General features: G+C 43.5%; 1 protein-coding gene across 1 annotated transcript; it reads left to right on the top strand.

Annotated features, from left to right (window-relative positions):
- Positions 1 to 1,363: 1,363 nt before the first annotated feature.
- On the top strand, positions 1,364 to 15,155 carry LOC124693331 (guanine nucleotide exchange factor subunit Rich-like). Its single transcript, XM_047226808.1, has 22 exons — positions 1,364 to 1,609; positions 1,698 to 1,846; positions 1,930 to 2,011; positions 2,152 to 2,567; positions 3,043 to 3,472; positions 3,570 to 3,793; positions 4,113 to 4,308; positions 4,388 to 4,530; positions 4,599 to 4,773; positions 4,902 to 4,955; positions 5,109 to 5,285; positions 6,764 to 6,876; positions 7,848 to 8,030; positions 8,543 to 8,600; positions 8,742 to 8,801; positions 8,903 to 8,944; positions 9,026 to 9,156; positions 9,258 to 9,393; positions 9,476 to 9,553; positions 14,060 to 14,176; positions 14,604 to 14,666; positions 14,749 to 15,155. Exons 1-22 carry the CDS (start codon positions 1,364 to 1,366, stop codon positions 14,848 to 14,850), a joined length of 3,375 nt encoding a protein of 1,124 aa, XP_047082764.1. The 3' UTR covers positions 14,851 to 15,155.
- Positions 15,156 to 21,642: the final 6,487 nt, after the last annotated feature.

Raw genomic sequence — 21,642 nt, forward strand, 5'->3', positions numbered from 1 at the left:
TTTAATATTTCTTTTGGGTCCTCTTGCTTGCTGTAACTCGGTGCTGATCTATTAATGCAGTTCTAGGTCCTTTCGGACCCTTACCCTTTCAAAAAAAAAAAAGAATTAGTTTTGTTAGATCTAGTAATCCATGCCGTATTGACGTTGCCTAGTGTTGACATTTGGACAACATGTGACACTACGAGAGTAGTTTTCATGTGGAACGAGGAGTCAAATCTTTTGCCTTCATTTGGAAGATTGTGGAGCATATCATTTTTCAAACCAAGTGGCACTAGATTGATTTTAAAAGGCAGTGCGATTTGAGTGCGATTTGAGACAGAGACGTGACTAGGATTTCCTTGCCTCCCGTCGGCGGTGCCGTGATCTGCCTCGTCTCTTGTGGCCTTCTGGTTCCCCAGCATATTATTCAAAATTGATAGTTTTTGGTTATACTGCCTATGCTCTTGTTGATAATGGAAAATTAGAGCCTAGAGCTGTTAAGTGCATCACATGGAGGTGCGATGGTTCTCGGTCCTTGTCAATGGGAGAGCTCCAAATTTTGTTGTTTTCCTTTGTTTGTTTAGGGTTTGTGAGGAATGCATGCCGGTGATGGCTCTCTAAAGATGGAATAAAGCCCCTGCGGTGATTCGTCTAGCTTCGTTGGAGGGCATCTGGAGGTTTGTTTCTAGCATCGTTGGAGGGCATGCGGAGGTTTGTTTCTAGCGGTATCGCTGGATTTGGTTCGTATTTCTTCTGGTTTACCTTTCTCTTCATCGGCTATTGCTGCTGCCCTCTTGTGTTGGTCCTTTGAGGCCTTAGCACGATAACTTCATGTTGTCTACTACAAAAACTTTATTTTCCAATGAGTGATGGGCGAGGACGACGCGCCTTAGTCTCGTTCAAGTGCTAATAGTCGTCGCTAGGTGGTTCAAAGATATTTTTGTAATTTTTACTGGTACTTTTATGTTTCAAAAAAAGAAGTGGCACTAGATTGAGGCCCTTAGTATTTTTTTTTGCGGGTTGTGTATTTTAGTCGTGCCAGAGGTGATGTCACCTTTATTGGTAGATCAAGCAACATTGTCTCGATGGGAAGTTCTTTGTGAACAAAAGCACGCGCAAAGCCTGTCACGGTAATCCTCCTTTGCAGTGTAACAACACTGTCGACATGGATCGACAAGCTTTGAATCTGTGATCTGATTCTGAAGTAAACAATTGAGGAAAAAGAAGAAAAAAAAGGAGCGAAAAGGCAAATCAGAAAAACTGGTGTGCGCCTCCCGCATCGCCCACCAGCATCCTCAGATCTCCCCGACCGCGCCGCATCTCGCCCACCCGACTCCCACCGGCGAGGGGGGCTCTCGCCGCCGGCGCCGACGCCGACGCCGCGATGTACATGGCGTACGGCTGGCCGCAGTCGATCCCGCTGGACCCGGGCGACTCGGACGGCGTGGTCCTCCTCCGCGTCCTCGGCCGCCTCCTGCTCGCCGTCTGCCCGGCCTCGCTCCACCTCTGGTCGGCCTCCCACCACAAGGTCCGCCTCGCCCGCCTCGACCGCTCCCCGGAGTCCCTCGCCTCCCACGGCCCCAACGCCCACGCCGTCTGGAGCCCGGACGCCAAGACTGTCGCCGTCCTGGTCAGCCCGACGCCTGCCCCTCTCTTCCCCCGATTGCTCTAGCTGAACAATGACGACTCACTGTGTGTGTGTTTGTGCTGCGTTGCAGACCTCTTCTTTCCACCTCTACATATACAAGGTGCAGCTCTCGGGGAAGCCGCTGATCGTCGGCGGCAAGCAGCTCCCGGGGCTCTGCCTCGCCACTCTATCCCAAATAATCGTCGAGAAGGTTCCTCTCGCCACCGACATCTCCATAACGTACGGTACCCCTCACTCCTTACCCCAAAACCAATTCCTGCCGCCGCCGGGAGCTAAATTCAAAGTGTTCGATCATGCTGCAGGAGCAACTTCGCGTGCGACAGCAAGAGCGCGCTCTTTGGGCTGTCCAACGGGCACTTGCAGGTCGTGTCCTGGAATGCTGAGGTACATGGAAATGCATACTGCTTTTGTTTCTCGTAAGTCGCTCGCCCGTTAGAAGCGAAGTGTATGTATGTAGCAGCTATGCCACCTCTGCCTGCCTCCTACTTGCTATGTTATTAAGCGTGTTTGTTGTTGCCTGCCAGTTCTCGGACAGCTTCAAGCTCCGCTGCTCGGCGTGCTCGCCCGACAAAACTGCCGCCGTTGTAGACGCTTTGGTGTTTGATCCGCCTAGCTCGCGAGGAGGTTCTAATGCGAGGCCTGCTCCCTGCTGTACAGGGGACTTTGCTATCGTCGGTGTCGAGTTGTCGGTCAAGCTAAGGCTGCTAGTTGCTCTGTACTCGGACTGTCAGGTCGCGCTCTGTACGGTCGGTAAGAAGGGGTTGAAGCAAACCAGCGGCATCAGAGTGGAGAGATGGTTGAACACTGGTGACGCGATGTGCACTTCCGTGGCTTCCGATCAGCAGGTTCTTGCCGTTGGGTGCAGCAGAGGTGTTGTTGAGTTGTATGACCTGGCTGAGAATGCGCGGCATATGCGCACTGTTTCTTTGTTTGATTGGGGGTAAGCCTCTCATACATATATATGTATTTTTAAAATTATTAGAGATTATAGTGCTAGTTGCATTGATAGTTCAGAGTTCTGACTACCTAATTTTCTGGCAGTTGATTGCAAATTTTATACTGATCTACGATACCCTTCTTGCATATAAGTTAAGAGGAAATTTTAAGACACCTGCCACTTGACTAGATCTCTACATCTCCAAGTGTTATTCAGCCGAATTTTGAGTGCCTGATTGTATGGGTTCAACATTTAACGCCAATATGCTTAAACATGTTATTTTGCCAGAATGGTCAACATTGTTTTCTTGTGCTTAGCTTAAACGTGTCATTTTGCCAGAATGGTCAATCGTTCAACATTTTACTCTGGCCTGTGAGTTGTGACTGGCATGTACTAGGTCAATATACCAGCAATGTTTTTCAGTTATTATTCTATGGAAGCTGAGATAACTGTTTTTCTCTTGGGTAAATATTTGTAGGTATTCAGTGGAAGATACCGGCCCTGTTACTTGTATATCTTGGACGCCTGACAATTGTGCTTTTGCAGTTGGATGGCAATTCAGGGGACTTACTGTTTGGTCTGTATCTGGATGTCGGTTGATGTGCACAATTCGTCAAGCCGGATCAAATTCTGCATTGTCTCCCATGGTTAAACCTAGTGCCCAAAAATTTGAGCCTCTAATGGGCGGAACATCACATATTCAATGGGATGATTATGGGTATAAATTATTCGCAGTTGAAGAAAGTTTGTCAGAAAGGGTTCTTGCTTTCTCATTTGCCAAATGTTGCCTCAACAGAGGACTTTCAAGCACAACATACATTCGCCAGATTCTTTATGGCGAAGATCGAATCCTATTAGTGCAACCCGATGATACTGACGAACTTAAGATATTGCATCTTAATATTCCAGTTAAGTGTTCAGTTTGATTTGATTTGTTTCTTAGGCAAGAGTGTTGCGACATATGTTGATGCATGGCTCATCATAATACTTCTATTTTTGAAGCAGGTGTCATATAGCTCACAGAACTGGCCAGTTCTGCATGTAGTTGCAAGCGATGACGGTATGTACTTGGCAGTGGCTGGCTCTCATGGTCTAGTGCTGTATGATTTGCGAAACAAAAGATGGCGTTTTTTTGGGGATGTTACTCAAGAGCAGAAGATTCAATGCAAAGGCTTATTGTGGCTGGGGAAAATAGTCATCGTGTGCAATTATGTTGAATCATCAAACACGTTAGTCTCACTTTCTTACCTTAGTTTTTGCTATCTGCTAACTATCTCAAGTCTGAGACTTTCTAGTTGAACACATATAGGCTCTCTATTTATAATACTCCGTAGTATGTCTGTGAACTGATTTTTCGTGTTTTGAACCAGTGCTTGAACTCACATAGGTACTGATTGAACCTCACAATTTGCTAATATGTCAAAAAAATTCACTTATATTTTCTTTTCTTAGTGCTTTGTTCCTATTTAAATATCATGTTTTTTTTCTTCTAATGTGATTTTCTATTTAGCATTTAGCTATATGATATGTTTGCTGCATTTTTCTTAGGTACGAGCTGCTGTTTTTCCCAAGATATCACCTTGATCATAGCTCTTTACTTTACCGAAAACCACTGCTTGGTAGACCCATTGTCATGGATGTCTTTCAGGACTATGTTCTCGTTACCTACAGTCCATTTGATGTGCATATCTTTCATGTGATTATCTCGGGAGAATTGTCACCTGCCAGTAGTCCAGTTTTACAGGTGATGTGAAAATTTTGCATCCTCAATGTGTGGCCTGCCAGCTCTGTCTGATAACGTTTATTTCTCTACGATTAAGCAGCTTTCAACAGTTAGAGAACTTTCAATTATGAGTCCAAAGAGCCCACCTGTTTCAATGCGCTTGATTCCTGAACGAACTGATGAACAATTTCTGAAGCGGGATTCAAATGGATCTTCTGACTTGCTGTCCCGACAACCATCAAGGTATATTTTAACCCAAATGTCACCTGGTAATGTTCTCTTTGATTTTTATTTGGTTTGCAATATATCAGGTGCCTTATCTTGCGGGTGAATGGGGAACTTTCTGTGCTGGACATGGACGATGGACATGAACAATCACTTACAAATTCAGTTGAACTCTTCTGGGTCACTGGTTCTCAAATGGAAGAGAAGGGTAATCTTATCAAAGAGGTTTCATGGCTTGACTATGGCCATCAAGGGATGCAGGTTGGTTACTTGGTTTAAATGGTACTCCACAATATATATCTCTTTGTTATGCCCATGCATTTTGGGGTCATAGATGTTTTGTCAAAATCTACCTGCAATTCTTTTATGCAGATTCTGCTTTGTTGCAGGTATGGTACCCGTCACATGGAGCAAATCCTTTTAGGCAAGAGGATTTTTTGCAGGTACCGATCTTCTGAAATCATACAATGGAGTTCTCCACCTGCTTTATATGTGTTTATTTTTTAGTAAAACTATTAATAATGTCGTAATAATGCTAATTTTTGTCATGATATAATTGTTAGTTATAATTGAGCACCTCTTATTTGATTCTGTAGTTGGATCCAGAGCTTGAATTTGACCGAGAAGTGTATCCTCTTGGTCTTCTTCCAAATGTTGGCGCAGTAGTTGGTGTTTCTCAGAGAATGTCCTTCTCAACCTCAGAGTTCCCATGCTTTGAGCCTTCCCCAAAAGCGCAAACAATATTGCATTGTTTACTACGGCATCTCCTTCAGGTAAAATTTGCATTGATCATTCCTCTTTACCTTATGTTTTCTATGTTGACCTGTATAAAGATAAATGCAATCTTCAGAAACTTTTTCATTAATCTGATAAGAGTAAAAAAATGTAAGATTTTCACATTAGTAAAATATTATTTAGACCACTAGCAGTGCACCTAAAATTGAGTTCTTACCTTCAGGTTAGTGCTAGTACACAACCAAGTGAAAAATAGGACTTATGCTTCAAAGATTTAAAAAAAGGGAGGACCAAGTTTGACGATGATTGCATAAACATTGCTACACACTTACATGTGATTAGCTAATATTTTTCATACATTTCCATCCAAGACTTTTCTCAACTATTGATTTTAGCTTGGATAATTGGTATTATGTTGTTATTTTACTAACTTTGCAAGTCAACATATGGCCTGTGCCTGTTACAACAACAGAGCCTTTTGTCCCAAGCAAGTTGGAGTAGGCTAGCGATGAAACCCAACAAAAACACGTGGCGACCAAACAGTGAGGAGAGTTTAAAAGAATATAAATAGACAAAACAAGAAAAGTAAATTAAGGTTTTGTTACATAGATTGCCAATTTCCATTTAGTCCTATCAAGTGCCAAATCTATAAGCATGGTTTTAAAGGTGTCGCCTAAGCGTCCAAGCGCTCCCCCTCCGCCTTAGAAAAACGCCCGCCTTAGGCGCCTAGGCGTCCAAAGCGTCCGCCTAGGCGTCGCCTAAGCGTCGGAGCGCCCCCCCTTCGCCTTAGGACGCCTTGCCGCCTTTAAAACCATGTCCACCTCCTCCCATGTCAACTAGTATGGCTTGTGCCTGTTAGTTCATCAATATCTCTAGTGTCTGGATATCCCCCTGAAGACTCACCGCGGACCCGAAATAGCATAGGGATAACAAGGATAGTTGCAGAGATTGATCAGAATCTGAAAGGGAGTCAACACCCAAGAGAGAAAATATTTTCGCAGAAAGAGGGTGCTAATTTCTTGTGGACACAAATCAGCCTTATTATGTACTACAGTACTATCTTCAATAGATTGCAGTACTAGGGGGAGGGTCTCTCCCTGTTTGAGAAAACAGTTGTTAAGGTCTACCAAATTTGTTGCCATCGTGCTACCCTTGCAGAAGTTTTCGATACATTACGGTGAACCTTGGGATTTATTTCTTTATTGAGCTGCTGTATTGGCCACGTTGAAGTGTGTAGCAGTACTTTGTTACAGAGTGAATATAACCATCGAAAGAAGATGATTCCGCCTACATTAAACTAGGACACTAGGTTGATGTATTCAGAAGATTAGTGTTATGGCTTTACCATGAAGTTATGGTACAACAATGCTTTATTGGACTACTTGCATCAACTTTTAATATGTTGGCCTGTTTTAGTGTTTTGTAGAGCTTATATGCCAATTCCAAAGTTGTATGGAGTAAATAATTTTCTTGTGCCTTTAAATTTAGTCTTCCATTCTCTTTTTTTTATTAACAGAGAGACAAACATGAAGAAGCTTTACGTTTGGCAAACTTGTCAGCAGAGAAACCTCACTTTTCTCACTGTTTAGAGTGGCTTTTGTTTACGGTATTCGAAGCAGATATATCAAGGTATTTGATTCTGACTTACACTGTCCTTCTACAAATGTACTTTATATTTGCAGTATGGAGCTAAATAAAATATGGAAACATGCTATATAGTTTTTGGTGAATTGGCATTAGGTCCTGTTTTATATTGAAAGCAATAGAGGTTCGCTTACAGAAACTGGGTTATCAACCAGTTTTACAAGGAAAGTTCTAAAATAAAAGCGTGCCTAGTCACTCCCCTGGCACTACAAGGTGATCAACCCAAACAAACGACAGTGGAGATAGTTGTTTAATAGAACTCCCTGTAAACACTCCAGGGAAAAGATACTAAATGAACAGCAACAAACATCAGGAAACTGAAGGCAAACTCCTCATCAGCCATAGCTAAGATAAGACCCCCAAAAGGAATGATTTCCAAAGAAAATTCAGGTCTGACCGTCCGACGTCGTAGCAGAGCCAACTTCCTCTTGCATTCACCAATTGCCTAGTCAAAGCTGTCTTGTGTCTGGGAGTCCCAGAGAGGCAGCCATTGCTGCAAAAAGGATCATATTCATAATACCGCATCAGTGGGGCGTTTCAGCACTGTCCGTTAAAAAAACATCTTAGTCTGTATGGTGCGGAGAGACCACAACGTGGCAGCAATCCCAATGCAATTTAGTACTATGAAATTCTCCCCATCCCCATATTTAGTACTACCTGAACTAAAACCACGACAAGAATTATCGAACGGAGGGAGTATGAGCCAAGATTTTTAGGAGACTTTGTGGATTTGCAGGCCAGAGTTGAAGTGTCTGAAACATGCTATGCTGGTTCACTGTGTATTGTTTATGATAAAGCGCTTTCAACTGGATGCCATCCACCACCCTAATATTTCTATTTATTGCTGTATTGGTAGCGTGTTTTCATCTTTTGTTGACCAAGTTGCTAGCTTTCTTGTCATCATTGCTGAAATAATGTATCGATCCTTTTTCTTATTGGCTACTTGCTAATTGCAGGCCAAGTGCTTCAAAAAATCAACCTTCACACAAAAGTGAATCTCCAAAGAAATCTCTTTTAGAGAAGACATGTGACCTACTTCGAAACTTTTCTGAATATATGGATGTTGTAGTCAGTGTTGCTAGGAAAACTGATGGTCGGCACTGGGCAGATCTTTTCTCGGCAGCTGGACGATCCACAGAGTAAGTGTGCAGCCTTTTATTTTTCCAAAGATGCATACCTTGTTGTAACTCTTGCTCTTAGTATAAATAATTACCATGCCAGCTAGAGTGTAGATCGACTTGTGGTTGCACACTTCCATCTGTCATATTGGTGTCCATCAAGAATCTAATGATGAATCTGTTGAAGTGCTTATCACTAACATGGACTGGTGTCTAGCTGGGCTTCAAAATGACCTTTAATCTTAGAGAGCTCAGGAATTTTGTTGAACTTGGCTTGTTTCTTAGGGTTTCTAGAGGATAGAGGATATAGATGTCATTTTGATTTGTCTTGCCAGTCAATTTCCAGAACTACAGTGCTTCGTCATTGGTGTGTATCAATACTTGCCGAAGATTTATGGTTATCAGTCCAGCACCAGCATTTGGTATCTTGGGAGTGCAGACTCAAATTGGATGTTTATGATTTTTACCTACCAATTAACATATGAAATAAATATAATGGTTGTGTTCTTATTATGACCGATCTTCCATGATAGGATGTTTGAGGAATGTTTCCAACGGAGATGGTACAGGACGGCTGCTTGCTATATACTGGTACACCCTTTTAGGATATGTTAAATGATATCTGATGCATGATTGAATTGCTCAGGCTTATGCACTAACAAAGAGTAATTTTCACCATTGTTATCATTTAGTTATACAAGAATTAGTGCTTACAATGTTCTGTGACTGCAGGTCATTGCTAAGCTGGAAGGCCCTGCTGTCAGTCAGTATTGTGCACTCCGTTTGCTCCAAGTAATTCTTTTACCTTAATCATAAGGTGGTTTAGGTCTGGTCTATGTGCTAGTTGTCTCACATGTTCAAGCTCAAAATTTTGAGTGTTCATTACTTTGCAGGCTACACTCGATGAATCTCTGTACGAGCTTGCTGGGGAGTTGGTATGCTTTTATGCTATAACTTGTCTATTTCCTATATTTATAGTCTGCAGGGGAATAACGTAATGCAATTAATGTTCTTAGGTTCGCTTCTTGCTAAGGTCTGGCAGAGACTTCGAAAATGCCAATACGGACTCTGAAAAACTATCTCCAAGGTTTATGGGCTATTTTCTATTCCGTTCACCATATAAGAGACAATCTTCTGATTTGAAAAGGTACATTTTGTAGTTAATTTTAAAAGGTTATATTGTTATTTTGAAAGAAGGTTATGGTTTTGCTATCAGAATTTCTGAACTGTTATTCTCTGTTTGGACAGTAACTCAGTGAAAGAACTTAGTCCACATATTGCCTCTGTTATGAATATTCTGGAGAGTCATGCCAGCTATTTGATGTCTGGCAAGGAACTTTCGAAGCTCGTTGCTTTTGTCAAAGGGACTCAGTTTGATCTTGTGGTGAGATTCTAACCATTCATCATTATGACATTTTTACGATTTAAAGGCACATGTTATCAAACTTCATTGTAACTTTATGCAGGAATATCTTCAGCGAGAAAGGCTAGGGTCTGCTCGACTGGAGAATTTCGCATCTGCACTTGAACTAATTGGAGAAAAGGTTAATTAACAAATCATGAATAATTACTTTTTTCGAGAATACCTCAAGATTACTTTTATGCTCAAGTTATTTGCAAGTCAGGAGCATTATGTCTTGCATATTATTATAGGAATAATACTTAGCTATTTAGAAGTTTTTCTTTGCAAAGACATTTGAGGCGTATATATTACAAATTTCATTTCAAAGTTTGAAAAATCTGTAATGCTGAACGATAAAACTTACGGCTGTCAACGAGCTGAGCCGACTGAGTGCATACACCCAGGCCCGGCTCAAGCTCGACTTACACCCCGAGCCTAAAGCTAAGCTTGAGCTCTCAACTCGTCAAAGGCTTGGACAAGTCCGAGCTCCACTCAGCGAGGCTCATGACTGTAAAGAAAATGTTATACCCAACTCATCTGTGCAAGAGCCAAGGGCTGATTTTGCCTTAGTGCCTCGCCTGAGTTTTCCTTAATAGGTGGTGCTACATCTACATGCTCATTCCACACAGAAATTGGTACTAAACATCCAGCACTTTATGCTATCATTCCATGACATGTAGGAATAATTTAAGATGGCCTGTAACACCATTGCAGGCTTGAAAATATATTTGCAGTTATGAGTCAGCACAGCTTCTCTCTTGGACTTGACTCTTTGTGTGCATGAAAGAGCCTCGAGGACCAGTGCTTAGCTGCAAACTGAGAAAGTTGAATCAGTTTAAGGTGTTGCTGCCATTTGTTTTTTTGGATTGAAAACTTCATTCAGCCTTCAGCACAGGGCTGCAAGAACGGTTGGCTTGGGGTTCTAAGTGGGTGTGGAATCGTCGAAATTTCGGGGAGAGAAGAGTGGACCACTCGTTTTAAGTTCTACCAAGCATAGCCGACTTTTTGAGCTTGATCTTCCGAAGCTTGCAATGAGGTCAGGCTTGAGCTTGGCTTGTGAGCCTAGAACGAATCTAGCTCGAACAGTTTGTTGAGCCTGAACTATTTTGGCAGCCCTTGTGAAACTCTCAGTTTTAATTCTGTTTAAGATTAATAAGTGTTGGTCACATAATAAATGGTGTTGACGTTCTTAGTTTTTAGAAAAATCAAAGTGTTTGCCGCAGTTTTCTCAGGCTAGTTGTGCTTTGCTCAACACTGCTTGGACCTGAATATAGAAAAGGAACAATAAGCTAAGATTATCTCGTGTAGATCATCTGCTTACTTTTTTTTGCTGCGAGAAGGGATTTTTTTTTCCGAGAAAACCCAAAGACTTTGCGTTTCATTTCATTGAAAAGAGAGAAGTTTGGTTACAATCCTCCTAGGAGGTGAATACAGGGGAACTAACATATACATGAATGCACATCCCAGGTGGATGGCAGAACAACCCTTAGGCCAGAGCGTGATAGCGTAGCCTCGTCCTGGAAAGCAGGGCGGAAGTGGAGGACTGGGCGTTGTCGAGACACACTCCTTCCTCTGTTTCCAGAGCATCCAAGGGATTAGGAGCGTCGTGGAGGCAAGACCCTTGTGCATGGGCTTTGTGGTGGCGAGTTTGCTCGATATGGACCACTCCAGCAGCGACGAAGTACCATCGGGAGGCTGGCAGGGAAGCCGGAGCCAAGCCAAGGTCTCGTACCAAATCTGGCATGAGAAGGGGCAGGCAGTGAGCAATTGAGCCATTGTCTCAAAATCCTGGTCGCATAGGAGGCAGCGGGGGTGCTGCTGCAGGCCGCGGCGCTGTAGGCGAGCTGCGGTCCAGGATCTGTCTTGATGGAGCGCATGATCGCCAGACAACGCGCCCGCATCGCTTTCCTGAAGGATGGGGACGCCAACACGGCCTTCTTCCATGTGCAGTGCTCCCACCGCCGGCAGTCTTGTCTCCGAGCAGAGAGTGCTGATGGAACACGCCGACATGGCCGAGAATGCTTTCTCACACTTTGCTCGGCACCGATGTTTCCCGCCACGTGACGCTCGACCTCGACGAGCTAATTGCTCCGTCTGACAGCCTTGACGACTTGGAGGTGCCCTTCGAGGAAGCGAAGATTTGGGACGCGATCAAGCTCTTGCCTGCCCAAGGCCCCCCGGACTCTATGGTTTCACTGCCGAGTTCCTCTGCGCCTGCTGGGCGACAATCAAGCACGACCTTGTCGCGGCCTTTCAGCAGTTACACACACTTCTCAGGTGAGGGTTCCATCGGCTTAACCAAGTGCTCTTGATGCTGCTGCCTAAGCGGGCTGACGCCGCGTCCATCAGCGACCTCAGGCCCATAAGCCTGATCTACCTGGTGGCCAAGCTCTTGACCAAGCTCCTGTCGCTGTGGCTCGCACCCAGATTGGACTCCGTGGTTAGCAAAAACCAGAACGCGTTCATCGCCAGGTGGAGTCTAACAAGACAACTACGTGCTAGTGCGGCAATCCGCGAGGGTCCTCCATCAGCTGCGTGAACCGAGGGTGATCCTCAAGCTTGATTTGGCGCGCGCGTTCGACTCCATATCCTGGCCCTTCCTCTTTAAGGTCCTGCGCCGGTTTGGTTTTGGTGACCGCTTCCTCGACTGGCTCGCGATCCTGCTGAGCTCTGCCAGCACCAGAGTGCTCATCAACGGCAAGCTCGGACCCCGATCTGGCATCGACGAGGCCTGCGGCAGGGTGATCCCCTGTCGCCGCAGCTGTCCGTCCTCGCCATCGACGTCTTGGGGCGCCTGATTAGGCGTGCCTACGAGCTGGGCATGCTGCAGCGGTTGCACCCACGTCAGACCATGCCCACCATATCGCTGTACACAGACGACATACTGCTCTTTTGCCACCCATCGACCGGTGACATCAACGCAGTCAAGTCTATCCTGAAGATCTTTGGTCAAGCTTCCGGACTTCTGGTGAATTACTCCAAGAGCTCCGCAGCCCTCCTGCACTGCGACGTTGAGGAGGCTGAGCTGGTGGCGACAGGCCTCGGCTGCCCTGTTGTTGCCCTGCCCATGACCTACCTGGGAATCCCCCTCATGGTCCGGCGCCCGGCAACTGCACAACTCCAACCCCTGGTGGCAAAGGTCGCTGACAAGCTGCCCACTTGGATCACACGCCTGATGCACAAGGCAGGGTGCCAGGCGGTGGTCTGTGCTGTCCTGATCCATCAGCTGCTCGTTCTTGCCCCCTCCAAGAAAACCCTCAAACTAATCCAGAAGATTCAGAGAAGTTTCTTCTGGGAGGGGCGTGCCCAGGCTAGGGGAGGGAACTGCCACGTCAATTTTGGCAGCAGGTTTGCCGGCCAACCTCTTATGGAGGTCGCAGAGTGCAAGACATCGAGCGTGCAGGCTTCGCTCTGCGCTTACGGTGGCTCTGGTTCAGTAAAACGGACCCCAGCAGAGCACGGCATGGCATGGACCTGCAGTTCTCTGCAGCCGAGCGCAGCCTCTTCTTCGCCTCTACAGGCATGACCATCGGTGACGGCACGTCAGCGATGTTCTGGGAGGATCGCTGGATTGGCGGCAGGGCCGTGTAGGGGCTCGCACCCCTGCTATACAACTGCATCCCCAAGCGAAGAAGGAAGATGCGGACTGTCGCTGACGGCCTCCAGGGCAACAGCTGGGTGCGTGACATCCACGGCACGTTGGCATTCATGAAATTAGGCAATATCTGCTGTGGTGGCGCACGGTCATGCAAACCACCCTCTCCACACAGCCCGACCAGCTCATCTGGAAGTGGACTGCGGACGGCACCTACTCCGCGGGCTCTGGCTACCTCGCTACCTTCCGTGGCTCCATGCGCTGCAATGCCTGGAAAATGATCTGGAAGGCATGGGTGCCCCCTCGAGTCAAGCTGTTCATATGGCTCGCCAACAAAGTAAATTTTATTCATTGGAAACATAATTACAGTTGATGGACATAGCGCTCGCAACATCCTGAGGGAAGTGCTGGAGCCATGTATTTGTCAGTCCCTGAATTCTACCCATACTCGCTAACTTGAGTACAGTGAGCGCGTCAGACCAGGGCGCCTCGAGGCACACAGCCAGACGATGTCGTCGATTGACGGGAGATGGGATCAAGGACGGCAGCTTGGAGATGGCGCTGTGGAGGTTGGCGATCCTTTTCACCAGAACAATCTTGTGGAGGCAGAGCAGATTGTGGAGGCGAAGTTACGGGCAAGAGGAAAGGCATCCCTGTATTGATTTTTGTGGGTATGGATAAGTTGAGGGTAATTGGATGTATACCCTCCCTATGCCCAAAACAGAATGGGTAATTTTTATTTACCCATATCCTATCCAAACGTGGGTATGGATTCGGATGTGGGACCTGTCCAAGTTGAGTTTCGGCTTGCCAATTGCTGGTTTTGTCCACTTCGTGATTTTCCTTTCCTTGCATTGCTCGCTTGTTTGTGTGGTTGAAACCCTGCATATGATAACACCTTTTTACCTTGGTTTGAGCATATGCGTCACATACCTCGATCCCCCCTTGGTTGATTTGCAAGTTTAGAAATCACACGTTTCAAAATATATTATTTTGGTTTTATCTGTTTTTCTTGGAAAAAGTTCTCACTTGTATGCCGATATCTGATGACAGCTCCAAATGGACACACTTCAGAGCCGGCTCGATGCTGAGTTCCTTCTTGCTCATATGTGTTCTGTCAAGTTTAAGGAGTGGATTGTGGTGCTAGCAACCTTATTGAGACGTGCAGAGGTAATACTCGTATAGTTTTATGCTTTGACATGGTTAACAATTCTTTTGTGCAAGTTAAAATGTATGTGTGCTGTGCTTTGGTAATCTTGTCATTGACGTTTGCATCTGCGCTGGAGTTGTTTTTTTGGCTCTTAACCATGGGTTGAACATTAGGCATACATTTGGTCCTCCACTATTTGCCTGCCAGTATTTACTTGTCGCACAACTTGTACTTGACAGGTTAGAGTTATTGCTGTAGAATCCTTTTTTCTAGATCAGATAGTTATCTAGTTGGTGCACTTTATCAGTGAATAACAGTGATTTTTTTATCTTGCTCTGTTTGAAGTTTACAGGTGTGATGGTTTAGAAGTGAATTATTATACATCAAATTGTTTGGCTATGTAAACTCAGCCTTGCTGTTGCAATACATCTTTTTGTTGTTCCTCAGGTTTTGGTGGATCTCTTTCGACATGATATGCGGTTATGGAAAGCATATAGCATTACCCTACAGGTTAGCAAGTACAAAAGGTGTTTGTTTTATTGGGTCTATAAACTTTATAAGTGTCTCTGACATGTGTACGAATCACTTGCAGTCACATGACGTATTCAGAGAGTACCTCGATCTTCTTAGCGCCTTGGAGGAGGAGCTTTCTTCAGTTTCTGATCTTACATTGCAAAACGGACCACTGTCATGATGCTGAAGGACAGCGATCTTTTGGATGCTCAACAGTTTAGCCTGTGTTAATTTAACACATACAGTTAGAAAGAGAGAAGCCCGGGGAATCTTTTGTAGATAGTATTATTTGGGGGTTTCCCCCTTAGAGCAACATCTTAGAGGCTACGACAGCCTTTTGTGCAGTAAATGAGTTGATCACCACATTGTTGTATCATTAGTTGCGGCAGAGTGAGAGTGTGCAATCTTCCCCTTTCTGTAAGTATGCGCTTCTCCCTAACAATGTAAAGTATATACCAGTTATGAGCATCCAGTGTCTTTTTGTTCCTTCATTATGTGTATGCTCATCACCTATCTCTTGCCCGAGATGTTCATTATATGTTCATATTCTTGTAACTTGTATTCATCTGGTTCTAGCATCATTTTGCTCGATGGAACATGGTGACCTACAGATTAACATGGTGACTGTACTGAGTACGAAAAAAGAAACGATGGGCATGTAGTGAACCAACCGGCCGGTGGCGTCACATGAGGTGTCAAGGCGGGATCCCACTAAGATTTTACTTGCAGTGTATTTTATCTTCTCTAGTTGGTAAAATGCACTATAAATGAAATTTAGACGTACTTTTTTTTAATAGGACTCTGGCATTAAAAGAAACAACAAACAGTACAAAGAACTCAGAAAAAACGAAAATTATAACAAAATCCTTGAGAAGCCTTTCATCTTCAACCTCTAACACCCTAGCGAGGCACCAAAGCTCAAGACCAATACGATGACAACGAAACGAGGACCGAGATGGTTGCAGTAGAAAGTAGAAACAAGAAGTAGCCAGTCAGCCATGAACGTCGATGTACATCCCTTCTTCTTCGTCTCGCACACAGCAAGGAAAGGAAAACAGCGACCAGTTACATGAGTATCCAAATGAAAATCGATTTGTGCCTTACATCTCATGTAAAATTCGAAGTCTTTTCTTTCGGGATGAAATCCAAGGTCTGACCTTAATTGGTTGTGCCTAGAAATGACCTTGTTAAAAGCACTATTTTGAGAGCGAAGACTATCTTCAAGGTGAAAATCTAAAAATCTTTGATCGAGCGACGATGGCGCGTGTACGCTTTTTTCCTTCTGGGAGGTGCAACTTTTGGAGAGTCTGAAGTTCAGGTGTTGTCTTGGTGGTGAATGTATTGTTGTTGCTAAGGCTAGAATACTGTAGTGGAACTTTAATTTCTTAATTACCTTTTCTCTTTTTTGGCTGTGTGCATCTGTACTGCTATTAGGGTATTGCGTTGTTGCAGATACTTATGTGTATTTGGTATCTCCTGATATTAATATATTCCCTTTATCGTAAAAAATGAAAATCGATTTTCATCTTGCTCAAGAGGCTAGTACGTGCAAAATATTTCTTTGCCCACATACATCAATACATGAAACAATTTTTTTTGTCTAGTACCAAAAAATACCCGGCAAAAGGCAAAACTACTCGGCAAAGCGGCAAAGACTTCTCGGGCAAGTCTTCCCCAACAAAATATCTTTATTGAATGTAATTTCACGACACTAGGCAAAAGCCTTTGATGTGCATCAAAAGCATCAAGAGTTGACACTCACCAAAGAAAAGCACTTGACCATTTGCCCGATGTCAACGGTGCGTCGTCTTTGCCAATTGTCTAAGCTAGACACACGACAACTGCTTCCCCAGGTGCATGCAAAGACACGGCTGCAGTGAAGCTGCCACATCACCCGCTTGTTTGCCGAGTGCGAAAGTTGGCACCACGCCCCTGCCTTTGCCGAGTTTCAAGCCCTGGGGCACTCGGCAAAAAGCCTTGGGATGCATGGCCAACTATATTTGCCGAGTGTCTAGATCTAGAACACTCGCCAAAGATCCTCTTTTGTTACTTTTTGGGCTTTTTTTTTTGTTAATTCCCTGCATTATACACACAATAATTCATAGCACTAACAAAGATCACAGGTACTGATGTCCTAGCTATTGCCTCATTTTCACATATAGACCAATCTTGAGAAAAATTCATTCCCACGGTCTTTCTATAAAAAAATCAAGGGCTTTCTCCTATTTTTAGATAAAAGTCATGAAATGCCCAACTTTAAATTAATAAAGCCAGAGGTTTAGTTCAACACAGTTAGTTACAGACATGCTGGGCCTACAACTTCGCCAATAACACCAAGAGAACATCGTAAAACATAGACGGGGTCGGCCATGAAACCTTGTCACGCCCCGTGACAAGTTCCACCATGGTCATTATAGCCTCCAACTCTCGCCACTAGCGCAGATCCTCCTAATCCAGTGAACGATGAAAGCGGATTTCCAAAGTATCATTATGTCAATCATTAGCCACCGAAATTAATTGATTGTCACAAATAGCAAAACGGAGGGGGAATGTGTCCATGAGGGGGGCACTGCCTAGCCACCAGTCCATCTCCATAAATTGGTGCGGGATCTGACCGCGTGCTTAGCCCTACCTTGAAAAAATGTTTAATTTTGTGTAGGCTTTTCCAGAATTCAGAACCGCCTTGGCTAGAACCCGAAAACAAATCCGAGGCGTCAGCATACTTGGCATTAATAATTTGTGCCCAGATAGTGTCTTTGTCTTGATATAACATCCACACCCATTCGAGTAAGAGGGTCATATTCATTTTCTTCGTGTTCACCAGACCCATGCCCCCAAACTCCTTGGGTATATAAATTGTCGGCTAGTTTACCAGATGATATTTTCGTTTCAGGCCCGAACCTTCCCAATAGAATTTCGATCTATGGGAGTCAAACTTCACATGAATCCCGTCATGCAGAAGGAAGAGCCCCATCACAAACATAGGAAGGTTATCTAGGCAGGTATTAGAGAGAATAAGTCATCCTCCCGAGGACAACAATCTCCCCAGCCATGGCTCAATCTTGTCGGCCAGCTTCCTAACCAGGTAAAGCCACTGTCAGTGAAAGCTTCCTATGTGAAATTGGCAAGATCAAGTAGACGAAGGGAAAAACAACTAGCTTGCAGTTGAGCATGTTTGCAATCCAAGATCGCTCGGAACTGAGTGGACCAAGCACGAAAATCTCGCTCTTATGGTAGTTGATTTTTAGGCCGAACATGTCCTCGAAGCACATCATGATAAACTGTAGATTTGCAATGTCCTCATCCGACCCCTGGATGAGGATCAGCGTATCGTCTGCATATTGGAGATGGGTAATCCCCCGGGAGCAGATGGGGCACCAGCCCGTGAATGTGGCTCGTAGACGCCGCCGTCGATAGGATCCCAGTTAAGGCTTTGCCAATGAAATTGAAGAGGAGGGGGAAAAGGGGGTCTCCCTGTCTGATCCCTCGATCCCAGAGACCGCCGTTCTGATGTTGTTTGTTCAAAAGGGGCTTTTATTTGTGTTGGGCTGTAGCAATAAAGTAGCTTTATTATCTGCTTTTCTCGAGTTTGTTAATTGGATTAGTACTTCGTTTGCAAAAGACACATATCTACACATCAGCTAGCATATTTCTTCCACTCTAAATTTAGCCTACAGGTTAACGTCGTGATTTTGTTGTGTAGGAGACAAGAAACCATGGGCATACAGTGACCCAACTGATTGTGACACACTGCTAAAGCTTAAGACGATGACAATGGAACGATGATAAAGGGTGGCAAACAAATAAGAAGTAGCTAGTCGGGCATGAACTGTCACAAACCCTGATACGACTGGCAAGCTAACTAAGTGCTAGACAACTAATTTTCGAGGAATAAATTAAACCTACGAAGGTAAATACAAAATTAAAGGTGCACGTAGTGAATCGAACGGTGGTGACACACCACTCAAGCTCTCTCATGGTGACGACAATGAAAACAAAACATAGTGTGTCAGAAGAAACAAGATGTAGCTAGACGGGAATGAACTGTCTGGATCCTAGATGCGACCGAGTAGCTAACTAGGGTCTAGATAAGTAATTTGTAAGGAAGAAATTGAATTTAGAATGATAAATGTCAAATAAAGGCAGCTAAGGAAAAAAAAAACAGGTAAAGCTTAGGGTTTTTGATAATTTTCGAGTTACCTAGCCTTGTACTATCAGACTTTATAACCCCAACTATGAGCATTGACGATTAGTACCTTGATTACATCCGTTCAACACTTGGACGAAGGATACATTTCCTGGATGAACATCATGTCTTCCCAGGTAGCTTAAGCTTCCCAGAGTTTCTCCTAATGGACCAACCACTATCCACTGTGATGTTATAGTCATCAACATAGCGAGAAATCTGGCAGCGTTGGAGAACTTTTGCAATGAAGGTTGTTCTTCTACCTCCGCAGACCATGAAAGTTCAGTACACACAAATGTTCAAACAAAAAACTAGGCAAGAGCTTATAATGTTAAGTCTAAGATCGAGAATTAATGACTTTAGCAGACGCAAGATGCTGGTCAATGGACTCGATAAGTAGGAGCGCGGCAATTTGCCGAGCCTGGCCGATTGCCATCTACTTACCAAATTGATGAAATTTGCCGTGACTAGCTGTAGTTGCTCGGGCAGCTTGTTAGCAATAGCATATGTATGACGACACACATTATGGTTGGTGTACGCTTAGACCCAATTTGTATCCCCAACTGGAACTAATTAAAGACCTTTATTTGAACCAAAAATAAATTCTATCTATTATATTATTAAAACAACAAACAATTAACGGTAGAGATTAGACATTATATAGTCAATGGATCAGATTAGCCACATGCTTTATACCCACGCACGGAAAATAAAAGGAGGCGGCATTGTTAAAAAAAGGAGACTTTTTTCCGAAATGGGAGCCACACCATAGCCTCTGCATCAATAGATGCACACGGCCGTTTTTTTTATTGCAATGTACGAGTATATAATTCAATTATTACAATCATGGATCCACTAAGGTTGAAACAAAAGTCAACCACAGGAAAATGATCAGATTGGACCGCTAAACATTTGCAATCCTATTGATGTGCCTCCAACTAGTAGCTTGGAAGAAGAAGTCCTGGACAACCATCAAGAGTCGGTTAGATCCCGCAACTAGGTCTCCCCTCTGGTCCTCCGGGAGCAGCAGAGCCCATTACTGAATCCAATGCAAAGCTCGTCGAATAACCTGCAAAAAATTAGTTCCCTTTTTTTGTTAAACACAAGATCATTTCTGCTTGTCCAAATAGCCCAACATAATGCTGACACACTCATCCGTATGTTAGCTTTATCCATTTTAGGCACACCATTCAACCAATTACCAAACATATTAGTAATATTAGAAGGAGGTGGGATGTTATATGTCAAATAAATCATTTGCCAGACAATTTTTGCAAAAGGGCAAGCAAGGAACAAATGTTCACAGGTCTCATTGGAATCACAAAAGAAACGCTTTTGACACCTATTCCAATTTCTTTTTGCCAAGTTATCCTTAGTTTAAAGAAATTTGTTATTAAAAAACCACATGAAGATTTTAATTTTCAAAGGAATTTTAAGTCTCCATAAGTACCTACGAAGAAATCTCGTGTGACCATTCATCAAATCTAAATAGTGAGATTTTGCTGTGAAAATTCCAGATTCCGTCAACTTCCAAACAAACTTACGACTCATCAGATAAGTTGACGGCCATCAAGCGCTGGCATAAGTGTGACCATTCATTCCATCTGTGATCATTCAAACCTCTCCTAAAACATATATTAAGAGGTGTCTGAGCTAGAACAGTTGCCATCAAAACATTTTTGTGTTGGACAATATTATATAGCGATGGATATTGCTATGCAAGCGGTAAATCACCCAACCATACATCTTCCCAGAACCGCACAGTTAAGCCATTTCCAACTCGGAAATATCCTCTATTGAAAAAATCTTGTTTCACACGCATGAGATCTTTCCAGAAAGGGGAATCAGTGGGTTTAGCTTCAACTTGTTTAAGAGTTTTATTTTTAAGATGTTTGTTATGTAACAATTGTTGCCATATACCTTGTTCCGACATAAGTTTAAACGGAACTAGGTTCCCTACGCATGAAACTCTGATGTGCCCGCATGTACTTTTGAAGTCGAATCCAATGCTCTCCGCTAGGCAGCCGATCGGATTTGCAACGAACTATCCGGCCGATCGGATCTGCAACTCATGCATGAAAGATCCTTGAGCATGGCTAAATCGCTCCAAGCATGCAAGGGAGCTCTGATGTATGAACATGCCCAGCTGATCGGTTGCACTAGCGGAGAAAAAAAAGGAGATGCAGATGTATGATTGATGTATCAATTATTTGGTCTGTGCACGTTCAATGGCTATGAGGGACGACATGCATGGCAAGATGAGTTACTAGGATATTCTGATTTGTTATCCGTTTGATTAGATTTCTCTTCCATAATCGGTGCACAACAGTTGTTACAGGTAATAACTAGCATGGCGGCCCTCGCAAAAGCGAGGGTATCATATTTAGTATGCCGAAAATGTTTGATAATTAATCCTATAGTTTATGCGTAATTACTTTATGTTATAGGAAACAATATGATTTTATATCCATTTTAATGTGATTTGTGCTAAATTAAATATAATTTGTGGTTGATTACATCATTTACAAAACAACCATATTAATGACCGGTTGTATATGGTTTATATTAATATATCAAATTAAAGTATTCCCGGTAACTTATATTTGACTTTTGATCATATAAGATTAATTATCAGTTTGCTATCATGATATTAATCAGATATGAAGTTCTAAAATATGTTTATTTTGGTCCAACTTTTTTTTTATTTACTTACATTATCAACATAATGTTTAAATGATCTTTTGAATGGAATAGAAGGATAAGTTTGCTTACTTTCGTATAAAAGTT

Source organism: Lolium rigidum, chromosome 2, assembly GCF_022539505.1.
Source record: "Lolium rigidum isolate FL_2022 chromosome 2, APGP_CSIRO_Lrig_0.1, whole genome shotgun sequence".
In the NCBI taxonomy this organism is placed as follows: domain Eukaryota; kingdom Viridiplantae; phylum Streptophyta; class Magnoliopsida; order Poales; family Poaceae; genus Lolium; species Lolium rigidum.

Excerpts from the sequence above, each read along its gene's own strand:
- LOC124693331 (XM_047226808.1), top strand. The coding sequence starts at position 1,364 with ATGTACATGGCGTACGGCTGGCCGCAGTCGATCCCGCTGGACCCGGGC. Across the intron at positions 2,568-3,042 it reads GTTTCTTTGTTTGATTGGGG|GTATTCAGTGGAAGATACCG; the intron begins GTAAGCCTCTCA and ends AAATATTTGTAG. Across the intron at positions 8,601-8,741 it reads CGGCTGCTTGCTATATACTG|GTCATTGCTAAGCTGGAAGG; the intron begins GTACACCCTTTT and ends CTGTGACTGCAG.